General features: G+C 38.2%; 1 protein-coding gene across 6 annotated transcripts in view; it reads left to right on the forward strand.

Annotated features, from left to right (window-relative positions):
- Atp9b (ATPase phospholipid transporting 9B (putative)) overlaps positions 1-19,721 on the forward strand; it is a 318,516-nt gene that overhangs the window by 152,174 nt on the left and 146,621 nt on the right. For all 6 annotated transcript variants that reach the window (XM_017802611.1, XM_017802610.2, XM_017802609.2 and 3 more), the window contains 2 exons: positions 11,798-11,873; positions 19,485-19,561. In XM_017802611.1, coding sequence (XP_017658100.1) covers positions 11,798-11,873; positions 19,485-19,561 — 153 coding nt within the window. The remainder of the gene's footprint in view (positions 1-11,797; positions 11,874-19,484; positions 19,562-19,721) is intronic.

Here is a 19,721-nt window from a genome sequence, read left to right on the forward strand (position 1 = left end):
TAACCATAACCATGCCTTACAAGTAAATCAGAGAATCATGTGTCTGGTATATATACATCTTCCAATAGCTAGCAAAATGGCCAGAAAAGATACTATTTCCAATTGGCTTAATAAATGAATGGAAAGGACATACTCATAGTACAAACCTCTATTTCCTTCTCAGATTTGGTTTCTTTGTTATCTTGAAATGTATTTTGATAGCAAATTACCAATTTATAATTAAGCTCCCATGGAAGATATATATATATATATATTTTGGTCTTTTTGAGACAGAGTCTCTCTGTAGCCCCAGCTGTCCTGGAACTCACTATGTAGACCAGGCTGGCATTGAACTCACAGAGGTCCACCTGGCTCTGCCTCCTGAGTGCAGGGATTAAAGTCATGTGCCACTACACCTGGCTCTTTTTTTTTTTTTTTTTTTAAGAAAAAGCATTTTATTACAGCTTTAGCATACTCAAAGTGTTCTTTTTTTAAATTATTTATTTCATAACCACATACTTAGAAGAAACATTTCATTACAACAGCATTGACATATTCAATAACAATTTCCAGAGCAAAGATGCATCTCATTCAAAATTGTCTGAAAAATTTTAGGTTTACAGTTGAATTAATACAGTTATACAATATTGTACTCAGTATAAACCCTGTAAGACATAAAATTAAATGAGATTTTAACCTTTAAAAAGGATCTCTGGGAGAATTCCAGCAATTGGGATACTGTGAGGCATTTTTGCCCTGTATAGACATTTGGGTCTTCTGCTGCCATATGTATTTTCTTCCCTGAATCACTGCCAGGCGCTACACTTCAGGCTTTTATAATTCTTTGGTTTTTTTACATTTGTTTTTATTGAATTTTTGTGTATTTCATACAGAACATCTCAAATAATCTTAATCATCCTTATACGCCCATCCTGACTGGTACCCTCCCATACCTCCCCCCACCCAGCTCATATCCTCTGTTATCCTATTAAGGCCACTGTGCTAAGTCAGTGTCCCCAGATGTTCCCCTGTGTAAGTCCATCCACGGAGGTCTAGTCAGCCTATCTTGAGTCCTTTGCTTTAGGAAGATCAGCTCTTCTTCACCTAGCAACAATCACTTGCCACTATTTCTTCAGATAAGATTGGGGCCTACTGTTCATTTTCCCAGTTCTATGCTGAGATTTTGTCTGCTTGAGTTTGCATGGGACTTGTGTATGCTGACACCATTGCCATAGAATCATATGAACAGGTTCCCAGGAGCTTGTAGGACTCTGTTTCCCTATGGTCATGCACTTCCTCCCTGGCTCTTACAGTCTTTCTGCTCCCTCTTCCACGATGGTCCCTGAGCCTTGGGTTAGTGAAGTTTAATCAAGGAGTCCTGTTGAGCATTCAGCAGACTCTTGATCTCTACACTTTGGCTGTTTATGTTCCTGACCTTCCACTGCATGAGGGAGCTTCATTATTGAGAACTGATTCTTTAGTGTCCTCTTCTTTATCCCTGTTCTATGTTCCATGAGCCTTAGATGTAGAGGTTGCATTGGAGATGTGTCACTTAGGCCTGGGCAATTCATGGACAATGTCTGTGTGTGACCAGTGTTGCCTTCTTATGGTACTTGGTAATAGTCTCCAACTGGTGCAAGATGAGCTTCTTTGATGAGTGGTGACTGGGATATTTGTCTTTAAATATAAGAATACCAGGGCTGGAGAGATGGCTCAGTGGTTAAGAACACTGACTGTTCTTGTAGAAGACCCAGGTTTGAATCCCAGCACCCACATGGCAGCTAACAACTGTCCGTAACTCCAGTTCCAGGGGATCTGATAGCCTCTTCTGTCCTCCACGGGCATTACACGACACAGGTGCACTTATTTACATGCAGGTATAACACTCATATACATAAAATAAAAATAATAAATAAAATATTTAAAAAAAATAAATATAAGGATACACGTTCTGCACATAGCAAAAAATCACATTAGTCTAGGGATGTGACAGTCTTGGGGTTTTCTCTAAGATCTGTGACCACTCCAGCCATGTGTATTTGGTTATGTTTACCGTACCACACTTCAGTTTCCTCCCATTGAGTGGGCTTTTATTCCAATTAGGTAGCTGTTGATTGCCCGCAAGATAAAAGTGCTATAAGGATACACGTTCTGCACATAGCAAAAAATCACATTAGTCTAGGGATGTGACAGTCTTGGGGTTTTCTCTAAGATCTGTGACCACTCCAGCCATGTGTATTTGGTTATGTTTACCGTACCACACTTCAGTTTCCTCCCATTGAGTGGGCTTTTATTCCAATTAGGTAGCTGTTGATTGCCCGCAAGATAAAAGTGCCACTACTGCACAAATGTTCTATGCTGTGCTGGCCGTGATGTGGTTATGTGGTCTTAAAGCTGGTATTAGACCATGGATTGATGTTTTCCCTTGGCACCTTCATACCAAAGCTATGAGAGCTAGCCTACAAGGGAAGTGGTTTCAAGTCACTTGCAGCTCTATTGCTCCAAATCCCGTGTCCAAAGTATGTTCTGTCTTTCTTTAGCAGTAGGGTATTACCTCCAAGTTATGGAAGGCCATCAAGGGCTATGGTAATAACCTGAGTAATTTTGGGAGTCTGGTAGTCTCTTGGACTACCCTGGCAACAACTCAAAGGAAGGTTTCTCCTGTCTGGCACTGTTTCTTGTTATGTAGCCTTCAGCTATACACATGGACTCGTGTAGAGATGAGATAATCTGTGTGTAATTTGTCATTAGGTTGTTGGACTAATATGATTACTTCTGTTTTTTTAAACTAGGCATCATTTAGCTCTCTCTCTCTCTCTCTCTCTCTCTCTCTCTCACACACACACACACACACACCCTTTCACCATGGTTTGCCCATTTAAAGTGCCCTCATTTCCCCCTTTTCTCCCTTGATAATACCCTTCTCCTATGGTCCCACCTCTCTGAGCTCCTTCTTTCCCTTTATCTTCAAGGTTCCTTGTATAACCTTCCCTCCCCCCTCCGATTTAAATAACCCCATTTTTAGCCATTTCTCCCTTAGTAACACCTGTTTCCTACTGTTCTTCTCTCTCAGGTTCTTTGCTTCCCTTTACCTCCCTGGTCCCTTTCCATTATTCTGGTTCCTGCAGTTATGTCTGGGTACATGCTCACTTATAAGGATTTTATGCATATAAGTGTATTGCTTGCTTGTAGATAAGTGCATCTGTGCCCGGCAATGCCCACAGAAGACAGAAGAGGTTGTCAGAGCCCCTGGAACTGGACTTACAGACAGTTGTAAGCTGCCATGTGGGTGCTGGGATTCAAACCTACGTCTTCAGCAAGAACAGTCAGTGTTTTTAACTGCTGAGCCATCTCTCCAGCCCCTCATTTTTAGGTTTTTAAGAGTTCTCCACACTGCTTTCCATAGGGGTTGCATGAGTTTGCCATCCCACCAGCAGTGAATGAGCGTTCCTCTTTCCCTACATTGTCCTCAACATTTGGTATCATTTATTTTCTTGATCTTAGCCAGTCTGACTGAGGTAAGATAAAATCTTATAGTGGTTTTAGTTTGCATTTCCCTAATTACTAACAGTGTTGAAAACTTTTAAAGATGTTTCTTAGCCATTTTTATTTCTTCTTTTGAGAACTCTCTGTTCAGATCTTTAGCCCATCTTTTGAGTACTTGCTTTCTTGGTTCTTTGTTTTTTGAGTTCTTTGTATATTCTGGATGTAGCTTTGTCAGATGTGTCACTGATGAAGATTTTTTCCTACTCTGGTTTTCTCTTTACTTCCTTGGTTGCTTCTTTTGATGTACAGAAGCTTTTTAGTTTAATGAGGTCCCACTTGTTGATTCTTGACCTTAATTCCTGAGCGATTGATGTATGGTTTAGAAAATCTTTTCCTACACCCATATCTTGTAGTTTATTGCCAGCATTTTCTTCTAACAGTTTTAGGTTTCACATTGAGGTCTTTGATTTATTTGGAGCTGACTTTCGTGCAAGGTGAAAGATAAGGGTCCAGTTTCATTCTTCTACAGGCAAAGATCCAGTTTTGACAGCACAATTTGCTGAAGATGCTGTTTTTCCTCCAGTGTGTGTTCGTGACCCCTTTCTCAGATATCAGGTGGCTGAAATCGCAGGTACTCATATTTGGGTCTTCAATTTTGTTTCATTAATCTACAAGTCTGTTTTTGTGCCAGTATCATGCTGTTTTTATGACTGTAGCTCTGTAATATAGTTTAAAACCTGGTACAATAATTCCCCCAGCATTGCTCTTAAGTGTTCAGGGTTGCTTTGGCTAACTTTGTCTTTTGTGCTGCAATATGAATTTTAGGATGATTTTTTTCTAATTCTGTGAAGTATGTCATGGGGATTTTGATTGGCATTTCATTGAATCTATAAATGGCTTTTGGTAGGATAGTCATTTTCACAACATTAATTCTTCCAATCCATGAGCATGGGAGGTCCTTCCATCTTCTCGTGTCTTCCTCAATCTGTCTTTTTTTTCTTTTTTCTTTTTTTAAATTATTTAATAACCACTAGATTAGAAGAAGGATTTCATTACAACATTAGCATATTCAATAACAATTTCCAGAGCAAGATCTAGCTTGCTCTTATCTTTCAGAGTTATTGTATAATGAATTAATACATGTAAATAATTCGGTGTAGACCTTGTTCCATAATATATATTAAAATATCTGCTTTTACTAAGTGGTGAAAAAATAATCTAAGAGTCAATGGATGAAGTGGCATGAAACTTTTAAGACAGTACTGATGTTAAATGTTTCAAACTTGTAAGTGTTCAACTTTTGAATATCTCTACTATAAATAAAGTTTGAGTATGTACCACAAAAAATATTTATTTTTAGTTTATGTATATAAGTGTATTGCCTGTATATATGTAAGTGCACCTGTGTCATGCATTGCTCACAGAGGTCAGAAGACGGCATTGGATTCCCTGGAATTGGAGTTACGAATGGTTGTTAGTCATCATGTGGGTGCTAGGAATCGAACCCAGGTTCTCTGCAAGAGCAGTCAGTACTCTTAACCACTGGGATCTCTCCAGCCCCTCAATCTCTTTCTTTAAAGATTTAAAATTTTCATTGTAGAGGTTTTTAATATGTTTAGTCAGGTTTTTTTCTGAGCTTTTTTTTTTTTTTTTGAGGCTATTGTACATGGGAGGGTTTCCATGTACTCTTTCTCCAGTTCCTTGTTATCAGTATGCAGAAAGCCTACTGATTTTGTAGATTAATTTTATAACCTGCCACTTTACTGAAAGTGTTACTCATTTCTAGAAGTTTTTTTGGTGGAATTTTTGGACTCTTATGTATAGTATCATATCCTCTACACAAAGGTATAATCTGACCTCTTCTTTTCCAATTAGCACTCATTTAATTTCCTTCTCTTGTCTTAACTCTTAATGCAAGAGTTTTAAGCAGTGTATTAAAAAGGAGTGGAGATAGTGGACGGCCTTGTCTGGTTCCTCGGTTTTATTGGTCTTTTTGAGATAGGGTCTTCCTGTATCCCCAGCTGTCCTGGAACTCACTATGTAGACCAGGCTGGCCTTGAACTCACAAAGATCCACCTGCCTCTGCCTCAGGAGTGCTGGGATTAAAGGCGTGCACCACCACGCCCTGCTCTGGTTCCTGGTTCTAATGGGAATGTTTCCAGTTTTTCCTCCATTTAGAATGATGTAGGCTGTGGGTTTGTTGTGTATAGCTTTAATTATGTTGAGGTATGTTCATTCCAGTCCAGTTCCCTCTAGGACTTTGAGCATAAATCCATGTTAAATTTTGTCAAAGGCCTTCTCTGCATCTATTTAGATGACTAGGTGGTTCTTGTCTTTGAATCCATTTATATGATTTCTGATGTTTATTGGCTGATGTATATTGAACCATCCCTGCATCCCTGGAATAAAGCTGACTTGATCATTATGGATGATCTTTTTGATCTGTGTCTGTATGGTTTGCAATATTTTGTTGAGAATTTTTGCATCTATGTTCATTAAGAATGAACATATTTGTCTATGGTTTTCTTCTTTGGTTGTATCTTTACCAGGTTTTGGTATTAGAGTGATGCTGGCTTCATAGAAGGAATTTGGAAGTTCTTACTGTGTTTCTGTAATTTTGAATAAATTAAATGGTATTGGATATAGATCTTCTTTAAATTATACTGTTAGAATTCTGCAGGTAATCTGGGCCTGGGCTTTTTTTAGTCAGGAAGTTTTGTATTACAGTTTCGGTGTCCTTATGTGTTATATGTCTGTTTAAGCTGCTGATCTCTTCTTGGTTTAGCTTTGGTGAATTCCATGATTTTAGATACATATCCACTTCTTTTAGGTTTTGAAATTTAATAGTGTATAGATTTTTTAAGTATTCCCTTATAATGTTCTGGATCATTTTGTTGCCTGTTTTGATGATTCCCCTTTCATTTCTGATTTTGTTAATTTGGAGTTGTTCTTTCTTTCGGTTAACTGGATTAAGGATCTTTTATCTTGTTTATCTTTTCAAAGAACCAGCTCTTGAATTCCTTGATTCTTTCTGTTGTTTTCTTTTCTCCTATTTCATTAATTTCTCTCTGATTTTTGTTATTTCTTCTTGTCTGCTGGGTTTGGGTTTTATCTCTTGCTGCTTTTCAAGTGTCTTGAGGTGCAATGTTGTCATTTATTTGTGTTCTTTCTGATTTTTTAATGTAGGCACTTAAATTTTCCTCTTAGGACTGCTTTTAAAGTGTCCCAAAGGTTTTGTCGTATTCTATTGTCCTTTTCATTTAGTTCCAGGAATACTTTTATTTCTCTATTTTTCGTTTGACCTATTCATCAATCAGGAGTGTGTTGTTTAATCTCCATGAGTTCATGTAGTTACTAGGATTTCTTCTGGTGTTGATTTTAAGCTTCATTACATTGTGGTATGATAAAATGCATGGAATTATTTCAGTTTTTTTTTTAATTAAGGCTTGTTTTGTGCCCCAATATGTGGTCAGTTTTGGAGAAAGTTCCATAGGGCACTGAATAGAGAGTATATTCTTTGGTGCTTGGGTAGAATATTTGGTAGATGTCTATTTGTCCCATTTGATATATGGTATTTTTTAATGCAGACGTCTCTCTGTTTATTCTTTGTCCCATTGACCTGTCTATTGGAGACAGTGGAGTATTGAAGTCCCCTACTATTACTGAGTTGGGGTTAATCTGTGTCTTAATGTCCTATAATACTGTTTTTATGAAGTTGGGTGCAACAGAGTTTGGTGCATATCTGTTCATGATTGTAATGTCTTCTCGATCAGTTGTTCCTTTGATCAGAATGAAGTGATCCTGTTTATCTCTTCTGATTAGTTTTAGTTTGATGTCAATTTTAGATATCAGACATTAAAATTACAACTCCTGCTTTTTTCTTAGTACTATTTTCTTAGAATATTTTTCCCATCCTTTCACCTTAAGGTAGTGCCTGTCCTTGAAAGTGAGATGGGTTTTTTACAGACAGCAAAAAGATAGATTTTGTTTCTTAATCTATTCAACTGGCCTGTGTCTTCTGAATGGGGAGTTCAGTCCATTGAAATTTAAAGTTATTATTGAAAGATTGTATTGGTTCCTATCATTTTGATTTCTGTTTGCATTCTTGGTCTAATTGTGTGTCTCCACAGTTATACCTTCACTTAGTTTCTTTCTGTTACCCGTTGGGTATAGTCATCCCTTTCTTCAGCTCTTTGTATTGCTTCAGGAATTCTCTGAAGGGCTGGTTTTGTGAACATGAATTCTTTCAGCCTTTTTATGTTGTGGAAGATTTTTCTTTTCCCTTCTACTATAATAAACATTTTTGGGTTGGCATTTGTGGTCATTTAGAACTGGAAATACTTTGGTCCAGGCTCTTTGAGCTTTCATAGTTTCCACTGAAAAGCCGGCTATAATTCTGACAGGTTTTCCTTTGTATGTGATTTGTTGTTTTTCTTTTGCAGCTTTCAGTTTTCGCTCTTTGTTCTGTACATTTAGTGTTTTTAGTATGATGTGCTGTGGGGAGTTTCTTTTCTGGTCTTGTCTATTTGGTGTTCTGTGTGCTTCTTGTGTTTGTATGGGCATGTCTTTCTTTAATTTGGGGAATTTTCTTCTACAGTCCTGTTGAAGAGTTAGTCCATATCATTATCCTAAGATTCTTCTTTCCTCTATGCCTATGATGCGTAAGTTTGGTCTTTTCATGGTGTCAGACAATTCCTGCATATTCCATTCCAGTGTTTTCTTCAATTTTTCATAATCTTTACTTGAGCAGTTCAATTCATCACCTTTATTGTCTAGTCTTGATATGTTTTCCATTTTATTCATCCTATTGGTGAGGCTTTCTTCTGTCATTTCTAATTGGCTTACTGAGTGTTTCACTTCCTTCATTTCAGCCTGAGTATTCTTCAATATTTCTAACTCTTTTTTGAATTCATTAAGAAGTTTATTCCTATCTTCTTTCAGTTCTTTGATTTCTTTGTTTATGTGTTCTTTAAATTCATTCTTTTATCATGTTTATAATTGCTCTTCTGAATTCTGTGTCCTGGGTTATCTCTAGGGTGTTCTCATTGTAGATCTTCTCTATAGGACTGTTGGTGCTTGATGGGGACATATTATTTGGGTTTTTCATGTTATTTTTTCATTGTGACTTTGACATGTAGATTTCTTTTGTTGTTTTTTGTATGAGACTCAATCCTTCCTTTGTTGAGTTTAAAACTGTTTCTGTTTGTATATTAGATGTACCTTTGTTGTTTTCTTAGTGGGTATCAAAAGCTGGTTGGTCTAGGCTTCAGGTTCTCTCTTTTGGCTTTAGTCCAGTTGCTCAGGAGTTTCCATAGAGGCCCAAGTGGGATGAGGATCAGATGCTCGTAGGCTTCCTCCTAAGATCTGGATCCCTCTAGTCACCAGGTACAGTATAATTTGGGAGGCTTACTAGGAGGAGGTAGTATTCTGGGGATCTCAGGCAGTCAGGGAAGGAGGCTGGTCTCAGGAATCCCAGGCAAGTTGGAGGTGGGGACAGGCTGTGAAGTCTCTAGGAAACTAGACTGAAGAATTGAATTGGTCTGGGTGAAAAGGATCAGGATGCAGTGGGTAGGTCTGGGCCAAAAGTGTAGTCCAGAGTTCTGGGGTGCTAAGAGCTGAAGCAGGCTTGTCTCCAAGGCTAGAAGGAGAACAGGATGTGGGGACTGGGAGATTGAATCAGGTTGTGGAAGTCTAGGTCTAGCGGGTGCTTTCAAACTTATCAGGAAAGGAGGCTGGTCTTAGGAATCCCAAACAGGTTGGGGGGTGGGGACAGCCACCCCAATGGAAGAAGCCTGATCACAGGTGTGCAAAGGCAAGTTGGGAGTGGGGGGGTCAGACTGTGAAGACTCTAGGAAACTTGAAGAATTGGGTTGGTCTGGGTGCAAAGGATCAGGACGCAGTGGGTGGATCTAGGCCAAGAGGGTAGTCTAGAGGTCTGTGGTGCCAAGAGCAGAAGTGAGCCTGTGCCCACAGCTAGAATGAGAACAGGATGTGGCTCTTATTATTCTTTACGTCAGAAAGAACTTTATCACCACAATGTAGGCTGTGGTTTTAGGTTAAAATGAAATCTTTAGATTATATGTTGTCTCTCTGACTCTGAACATGAAACATGTAAAGATAAAACTGAATTTTATGTGCCACTATTGTGATATTGCTATTTTGGTACATTTGATTTACATTTACACATTTAGCAATATACACCTTATATGTGAATTCTGCTTAATAAAAATATTCAATATAATAGTTTATTTATTTAAAAATATTTTTATTTTATGTGTTTGAGTGTATTGCTTGCATGTATGTAAGTGCACCCATGTCGTGCAGTGCCTGCAGAGGTCAGAAGAGGGCGCCGTATTCCCTGGAACTGGAGTTAGGGATGGTTGTTAGCCTCCATGTTGGTGCTGGGAATTGAACCCAGGTCCTCTGCAAGAGCAGCAAGTGCTCTTAACTTCTGAGTCATCTCTCCAGCCCCAATAGTTTATTTTTAAATTAAATATTTTTTTGAGAATTTCATACATAGATATTGTATTTACATCATTTCTACCTTTCTTCCCCTTCCAACTTCCTCCCATGTTACCCCCACTCCCTCTCAATATCCTGACCTTTAATTAGTATTGTTACATAGACATGTATATGTACACGTGAATATATATGTACATATACATGTACATATATATATGTGTATATATATAACCTAGTGAGTCCATTTAGTGGTGCTAGTATGTATATGTGTTTAAGGCTGGCCACTTGGGATTGGGTAATGTAGCTCATCCCTGGAGAAAACTGATTCTTCTCTCAGTTCATTGCTTGTAGCTCTTCATCTAAAGATGCAACTTTATGAAATTTCCCCCATCTATGTTGACATGCCAGCTGATGTGGTCATTATGCAGGTCTCATTTAAGCAACTGTATTGTTGAAATTTCATGGGTACAGCTTCTTTGTCACATCTAGAAGACACTATGTAGCAGCAGGCATCCTGGTCCTCTGCCTCTTATAATCTTTCTGCTCCTCTTCTGCAATGTTTCCAAAGCCTTAGGTGTAGGGGTTTCGCTTTAGGTGTGTCAGTTGCAGTTTGGCATCCTAATAGTCACTTAATTCTCTGTGTTTTGACCAGTTGTGTTTCTCTGTCATTGTCTCCATCTATTCCAAAAAGAAGCTTCTTTGATGAGGAGTAAGAACTACACTTACCTGTGAGTTTAAGCATAAGTTTTTATATTTAAAACAGAAACTGCACAATACATTTTTTGCGGGGGGGGCGCTTTTTGAGATAGGATCTCCCTGCAGCCCCAGCTGTCCTGGAACTCACTATGTAGACCAAACTGGTCTTGAACTCACAGAGATCTGCCTGCCTCTGCCTCCTGAGTGCTGGGATCAAAGGCATGTGCCACCACGCCCGGCAATAATATTTTAAAGGGGGAATTTAAGAGAAATCTCTTTCTCTTGTTGTGGTACTCACAGAAGTATTTTCCCTATTTATAAGCATATACACACTTCAAAGAATAGTTTTTATATAAAAGCTAGGAAATTCTGCCATGCTTGTGAAACATAGCTTAGTTTATTTGTAATTAAGTCCGTGTTAATGTTTTCCACCTTTCCTGGCCAGTGATTCTTACACTGGGAGTATTATTTAAATCATGTGTTCCAAACTGAAATTTTAGCATATTCTATAAAAATATCAGAATGTACAGTGAGTACATCTATGAAATTTAATATTTTATGTGTATGAGTGTATTGCCTGCATGGGTGTAAGTGCACCTGTGTCGTGCAGTGTCCACAGAGGGGAGAAGCGGAATCATATCCCCTGGAACTGTAGTTGCAGATGGTTGTTAGCTGCCATGTGGGTGCTGGGTTTCAAACCCAGGTCTTCTGCAAGAAAAACTAGTGCTCTTAACCGCCGAGCCATCTCTCCAGCCCCCATCTATGAAAATTTTAAGTTATTATTTATAGTAAGGCTGAGTATTAAAAACAGTTGCATAAATTTGGTTCATCAAATTGTCATTTTGGTTTTTTTTTGTTTGTTTTTTTGTTTTTTTGTCTCTTTGAAGCAGGGTCTCCCTGTAGCCCCAGCTGTCCTGGAACTCACTAGGTAGACCAGGCTGGCCTTGAACTCACAGAGATCCGCCTGCCTCTGCCTCCCAAGCACTGAAACTACAGACGTGTGCCATCATTCCCAGCTCATTTTGGTTTTTATATTCCCTTTTGAAATTGTGTTTGCAGTCCTTTTCACTGCTGATCAGTTGGGTTCAGAAAAGGATCATGTTTCTTTTCTAATACTGTAGATGACTAAAATATGAAATAATAGATCATTTTTCTGTTTTATTTTTCTCTACAGGAAGACAGTGATCCTGCCATTCATGAAAGTCTCAGCATAGAAAACACACTGTGGGCAAGCACCATTGTTGCATCAGGTAAGGAAGAAGTACCTCTTCAAGTACGAACCTCAGACAGAGGATGCTTAGTGTTGTGCAGGTACTCCAAACAGCTTCCTTAACCTTCCCTCAGGTGTTTAGGAACTGCCAATTTGGAAACTATGGAACAGTTTGAGATGCTGGGGGAGGCCTGGACAACTGGTCACCCATGGCATTTGGAGCAGGAAGGTCAGAAGCATGAGGGCGTGGTGCAACGTTTATGGAAAAGTACAGGCCATTTTTCTGGGTTTTAACATGTGCTTCTTGTTGCATGACAGTGTGCTTTGAAAAGTGGTGGCACAGAAGATCTGGAGAGGCAGGCCAGTGGTAATTTTAGATGGTTCCTAATGATTTCTTGTCCATCTAACAAACACTGGAGGTGGTTGACTGGGGTAACTAGAGGGAAGAAAAGGGTTAGATGAGACCAGAAAGGCTAGTAGAGATAGAATAGACTAGAAATTTGGAGGTAGCAGAAGATTCTGAATTTCGTTTGAGGAATATTGGAAAATTATGGAATCTTCCAAGTGGTTAAAGAAGAGTGTTTTTAAATTGACAGTTTTGAAAATAAAATTTCGGGAGAAGTATAAAAATGTGAAGTTATTACCTGGTCAGAAGTAATTACCTGGTCAATGATGCTATTAGGAGAAAAATCTCACAAAAAAATTAGTTGACATCAGAGATAGGAGGAGATGTGAAGCTTCATCTTGGGGAACACAGGTGATTGAACACACCAGGTGAGAGGACACTGGAGGACAAAGGAGTTTAGGATTACTAGCAGAGCATTCTAGAATTGTCTGTCTTCTTAGTATGGCACAGTGCCATTAGCCCTTCTTTTCTAGAACCTGCTTATTTACCCAGTGGTTTCAAATGGCATGTCAGCTTCCCTTCCATACTGGTGGTATAATCTGGTATGAGATGGTATTGAAGCATGTCCTTAGATAGCTATGGTAGGTAGGAAATACATTAAGAAAATGGTTCAGATAATTTTGGTTATTCTAAAACATACTACATACTCTGAAAGTATGTAAAACAAGAACCTTACAGACATAGTCTAGGCAAAGATTCTCTGAGGAAGAGGTGTTTAAAATAGATTAAAGGAACATGCAGGTGAGAAGTAGGTGTGACAATAATAGGAAGGTCATTGAAATATTCTTGCCAAAGAGACAACTGGGAGAAGACCCAGTGCTGAGAAGACACAATGCTCTTAAGAAGGGGGCTGAAGTACCAGTTTGCCTAGCCCCAGGGTGTGTGTGTGTGTGTGTGTGTACATGTGCATATGTCTGTGTGCTTGTGTGTTGGGGGAAGGGGTGTAGACTCAGCAAGGCAGTTCTGTGATCTTTTGTTTAAATGGGGCTGTTTTACCCCAAAGTATACAACAGAATCCTGGAGTAGTAAAGATGTTCACCCTTTTAGGGATGGAACATGAAAGAGGATTCAGTGATTCAGGTTTATTCTACTGTTTCACATTTTTAAAACAAACTGGAAGGCAAACATGAGAATTCTTATGAGTGTTCATTTTTTTAGGTTATTGATATTTTTATAACCACATATTTTTTAAAATGCAAAGATAGAGAAGCAAGAATGGTTCTCTAGTCAAACACCTCAATGGTGGGAACACTGGGTCCTGGGCTCTGGAGATCACAGTCAGGGTCTTTGCAGTCACCATGGAAAGGGGCCTATTACAGTCTAGAAAGCCCTAGGCTGTCCTCAGTCTTCCTCATGTCACTGTTGGTTTGCATTGCTGAGCCCTACATATTGCTGAGCCCTGTCTCCATTCAGTGAGGCTGTGTCACTGTCAGTTGTGCTCCTGGGATGCAGGATGCATCAAAAGGTCCCTATGTGTCCAGACACAGAGCTGTGTGTCATTCACACCAGGGTTTGAGTCTAGGTATGCCCTCCTGGGAGGCTATTGGCCTCTGTCAGCATCACTGTATATGAGCATCTGTCATATGGGACATATAAGCCCATTTGGTTAGAATTTTAAATCTTCTATCATTAGCATATTATTTATGGTGTTAATTTAAGGATCAAGTAGAGATTAGACGTTCTCTTTTAAAACTACATTTTACTTGATATTTTGGATTTTGTTTCTATTTTAAATATGTGTTAGACTGTTGTTACCAAACCCCAGTACTGTTACTGATTTGTGGCTTTCCCCCTCAGAGACAGAAGCAACATGAGCTAGAGGATTCTGAGACATCCCATAAAATTTCTTGGACATAGATTTTCTGTGCGACCTTAGTTCTCTGGATGACTTTGACATGCAGTAGCTGCTACCTGTGTATTTAGGCAGCAGGGACACGTAACAGAGGCAACATAACTGCTGTCATCTTGAAGCCCTTTTTAAAAATCCTCTGTCCCTTGTAGTGTTGGGTTTGTCAGGTTCTTGATCCTCTCAGAGAATGTATTAGTTGTTTTAGACCATCTACCCAGGAAGAATAACCAGTATTCTTTTAATGTTAATTTATGTCTGGATATTTAAAGATATAATTGTTTTCTTTTATTTCAAGTCTTTTTTTTTTTTTTTTTCGGTCTTTTTTGCGACAGGGTCTCCCTGTAGCCCCGGCTGTCCTGGAACTCACTATGTAGACCAAGCTGACATTGAACTCACAGAGATACGCCTGCCTCTGCCTCCCAAGTGCTGGGCTTAAAGGCGTGTGCCACCACGCCCGGCCCGATTTCAAATCTTTTAAAGAATGCTTATCTTTACTTTAAAACACTGAGTCATTAGGACTATTTGCAAGCCTAAGATTTCCTGGAGTATCCTGGAACCTAAGGGTTCTTACTCTTTTATTACTGATTATAAGTTGAGAAGTCTTTTTAACTGGACTCAAGGTAACATTTTTTTTTAATGCAGTGATGGGGATTGAACCAGTAGTCTAGCCCATGATAGGCAAATACTCTGCTGCTGAGTTAAATCTTAACCCCAGAGTGGCTGTTACAATGAAGTTAATTCTGGTCTTCTTCCTCATCATAGAGTTTTGAATGTATGAGGATAGGAATTCAAATTAAACAGACACATAGGGTGGCAGGTGACCAAAGGCAGGACAGAGAGACCATTCCGTGCTGCTCTGTACACGCATTGCCCTGTTGATTCAGAGAATACTACTCCTTTAAATCAAGTCAGGTCTTTACATGGAGTTGCCATGAACCTAAAAGGAAGGTAAATTTTCTAAAGAAGAAAGTATGTGCATAGATTAGGTTTTCTAGGATCCCAGCCCTCTAGAGCAGGGTGTAGATTGTTTATAGATGGAGACTTTCAGGAGCAGATGATTCATTTTGGTAAATGCATAAATTGAGAATAAACATTTGGAAACCTTTGTAGGCATTTGGTATAGTTTATTAATGCTAAAATATGATATATTTTCTTTTGCTTGGCCTTTATTTTTGTTCCCCTGTTAATGCATTTTTATTGTGTTTTACCAAAGGGGCAGTCATGTGAGTTAATTCTCAAAATGAGATCTAGATGTTTTCTGCATATACTTTGGTATACTCCTGCTCTAGCCATAGGTCAATAAAAATTAGGATTAGAATGGAAAGAGACTGCAGTCCCAGGGAAAGTCACTTAGTACCAACCATAGAAAGCTGTGGTGTTAGGGACAATGACTAGACTTGGAGGTGGAGAGCATGAGAAGTAGCCAGGGAGAGGCTGCAACTGAACATCATGTATATAGCACAAAGGTGGACACTGCTTCTGCTAAAGCCTGTTTTTTCCTACAGCCTTTTGTGTAGGCAGAAGAGGTGGACATCAGAATCTTGTTCTGAGCTTGCTGTTGACCTGCTGATTTTAATGGCCACAATTTATGTCCCTCAGACCTGAGTATAGGTCTCTCTGTAGCCTTAACCATGTGGAGTGTTCCTGGTGCTGGTCTTGTATGTTCCTCTCCATATGTTCCTCTCCCTTTGTCTCTAGCCATGTGGAGTCTGCACTTAGGTGCAGGTCTACCTTATGTGTCCTTTGCTGAGTCCCCAACCCCGGTCTCATGTTGACTTCTTAAGGCTCAGTTCTTTGTCACCTCTAGTCATTATGCACCTGGTGCTTGAACAACTTGTGACAGTGTACCATCCTTTGTGCCGCCTGTTCACCTCTCTCTCAGGCCAGGTTGTGAAGCTCCCTGATAGGCAGCAGCATGGACCCTAGTGTCTGTGAAGGCAGGTAGCAGAGAGCATCTGTCAACTGTATTCTTTTCCTGGCTTGTGACTGTGGTTCTAACAGCTTGTCCCTATAGTACCTAGCAGATTCTGGAAGCAGCACCAATAGCTTGTATATACTTCAGTTGACAGCTGTCTCTTTCATACATAGACAAAACACAATCACTATTTTACTTTATTTTTCTCCCTCCCTCCCTCTTTCCCTCCCTCCCTCCCTTCCTTCCTTCCTTTGCACTTTTTTGAGAAAGCATCCCACTATCTTTTAGTTTAAAGTCATTAATCAGTTTGTTAAAATGGCCTAGGTTTTTTATTTTGCACATATATGTATTTTTCTCTAGATCATCTGAAGTAATTCTCAGTTTGCAAGCATTGGTTGATAATAAGCGAATTCTACATGCTGCCATCTCTGGTTAAAAGGTAGCAACTGAAAATATAAGAGGCTGATCATTTAAAATATTAAAGAAAGTAGTCAGTTTTCTGGACTATGTTCTTTGGTCTTATATGTTAAATGTTTGTATGAAGATTATCTTTGCCCCTAAAGTTGATGTTGTTAGCATTTTTTTTCTTAGTTTTCATGGGAATAATATTTCCTTTAAAATATAGCTCTACTATTAATTTGAAATTGATAGGTTCTTGTATAAATTTTTTTTGGAAGTGGCTAATAGGGAGGCCACATATTAGCCAAAGCATCAATAACTGGCCTCTTCATGTGCAGATGTGATGATCTGAAATTTGAAGTCATACAGTTGGATTACACAATGACCTTTAGTCTGTACCCCCAAGAGACCAGCCAGTGCAGAGCCTGGGTTTCTAGTTGGTAATAAGTATGCCATGCTTGTACCCCTGCTTAGAACAGTTAGCATCTGAATCTTTTTACAGTGTTTTTTAATCAGACAAATAGAAGCACTGGTTTTCAAGATTAAATGTTCAAAAGTCTTTTAAAATATTTTCTTGTACAAACTAAACTAATTTTTTTGTTTAATTCTAGATATTATCTCATATTACCCTTAAGGATTTTTGTGACATGGTACTGACCTGTTGGGAATTTTTTGTGGTTTTAGTTTTAACATGCAAACACATTTATGATTCATGAAATTATAGAAATTTCTCAGGTTGGAGCCACAGGGACGGGAGCTTAATTTTATACTTAAAATATGGATTAAAAGTTTTGAAATTTTCCTACTTAAATATTCCTGGGAAATTTGAAAACATTCTGTGTTTGTCCTATTTTATCTCCCATTATCTACTGCAGTAGAAGAGTGTGTCATCTCTTATTGCCCTTTCATGGCTCAGTTTCAAAATTGGCAGCTTGCCCCTTTCCTGTGCTGCTAGCGTTCAGCAGCCTGTGAACGTATACCCTTTGTTCAAGGGGATAGAGCATACCTAGTATAGTACTGAACGAATTCATGCAGTTTTAGTAATTAAAAAGCATGAGACTCAGAAACAATGCATTTAAGCTAATTACACTAAATAATCATTTTTAGTAACAATCAAATGATAGAATACAGGAGGTCTTTAACAAATGTTAGCAGATTACACAATTACAGCATCAGGAATTGTGCTAAATCCTTGATATGTGTACTGTGTTTCTTGTCAGCCTTACATTTCTCACATTTAATTTGAGCAGTATAAATTACACCAACCTAGGATCCACATTGTTCATAATCTGCCTTGGCTTTTAGGACAGAGTTTTTGAGCTTGATTAATCATTCTAAAAGCTTCTCTGAGACTTGTTTGTTCTCCTATTGCTAAAAAGAAATTAATTTTGCAGTTTGCCTTGTTATAGGATTGTGATTATTCAGGATTAGTAGCAAGTTTACATTTTGATTATGTTAAATTAAATTGGAAAAATAGGAATAAAATATTGATCAGGTCATATTTAACATTTTATCTTATTTTAGTGTTGAAACAATTCTGTGGTGCAAGTTTTTTTTGAAAATGTCTGATAGTGTTACATCATCAAGTATTAATATTTTCTATACAATGAATGCAGTCATCTCTTGTAGGAATTTTATATGGATCATAATACAGAGAGACAACAATTGTACAGCTGGGTGAGCATCCATGCCCCTTGTTAACCAATCATACCTTTCTAGAACTGGGCAAACTGCAGTCTCACAACTTTGCAGTGGTGCTCAAATAGATCTATTAACTACAAGATCTATTAACTCCTGAAGGCTGCATTCCACTACTGAGGAACTCTGTGTTGCCTTGCCCCTTCCTGAATTTGCTGAAGCAAAAACTTCAGTTATATAATATGTAGCACAGCCATTAGTGATAATACCAAGCCAAGCAGTAATTTGTCTTATGATGCTGAATTTGACATGTTACTACAACACTGTAAGGCTGTAGGGTTTTTTGTTTTGTTTGTTTTTTGAAGTGGGGTCTTATTGTGTATCCCAGATTGATCTTGAGCTCATACTGTTTCTGCCTCTGTGTCTCAAGCCAAAATTTTTTGTATAAATTAAATTTTATTGGGATTGTTAATTTCAGTACTTTATATGAATGCATGTGTATATATGTCTTTCTCAGTGTTTTTTTTAATATTAAGATTTTAAAATCTTAAGGACAAAATTAAAAGTATAAACAGTATAGTTGTAAGTATAAAGATTCTATGGTTTTAATATTTGGCAGTCTAGGGATGAGTAGGTTATGTAGGTCCTAAGCCAAAGCTTATAGGTTATCATTTTCTTAAGTTTAACAACTATTACATCCTTATGACATGTAAAACTAAGAAACCAAACTTTTAAAGACATCCATAAAGAAAATAAGTAGCTTCCAAATGTGAAATTAAGTATTGGTTTTTTTTTTGTTTTGTTTTGTTTTGTTTTGTTTTTTGCAATATTTCTGGTGGTTTTTTTTCTGTTTGTTTACTTGTCTGCTTGTTTTTTTGTGGTGCTGAGGATGGAGCCTAGGGCCCACCCAGCACATGCTAGACAAGTACTCTCCACTGAGCAACACCTCAGTTCTCTGATGCTGTATGGTCCTGGATGATGAGCATCTTTCAATGAAAGCAGAGCCTCTTCCTAGTCTTGTATGCACTGTACTACACTCAAATCAAAGAACTGGGTCTCCTGGTCCTGTCCTAGTTTGGAGGCTCAATGTGCATTTTTCAGTTAGGAATGCAATCTTTGAATGCCCTTTTAGCAGTGAAGTACTTACTGTTTCAATAGACAGTAAGGAAAAGCCTATGTCACTCCTGTTGTCAGGGAAAAAAATATTAGTACATTTTCTAACACTATATATAGGTAAATTTGTATTGTTTAACAAATCATTTCACATTTTCTAAGTCCTTTTTAAAAGCTGAGGTTAGGTTTTCTTCACCTAACAAAATTAAATACACTGTTGGTTAAATGTATATAAGCTCAAACAGTATAATGTATTTTCCATCAAAACAATTAGAAAGTGTTATTTCTGCCTTCAAGTGTTTCTATAAGGACAACTTTCGTGTTTTTGCAGGTACTGTAATAGGTGTTGTCATTTATACTGGAAAAGAAACTCGAAGTGTAATGAACACATCCAATCCAAAAAATAAGGTAGGCTAGATTAAGGAGTGACTGCTTTAATGAACTTGCTTTTTTCTTTCAGTAAGAAAGTCTATGTAGTGCTGAATAGCTCATTCATGTAGCATAATATAAAAACAGACTCTCAAATGCTGGTGATTTGAAATGAGTTCCCTGCATTTATATATAACAT

Source organism: Nannospalax galili, unplaced genomic scaffold (genome assembly GCF_000622305.1).
Source record: "Nannospalax galili isolate Female #2095 unplaced genomic scaffold, S.galili_v1.0 scaffold243, whole genome shotgun sequence".
NCBI classification, from domain to species: domain Eukaryota; kingdom Metazoa; phylum Chordata; class Mammalia; order Rodentia; family Spalacidae; genus Nannospalax; species Nannospalax galili.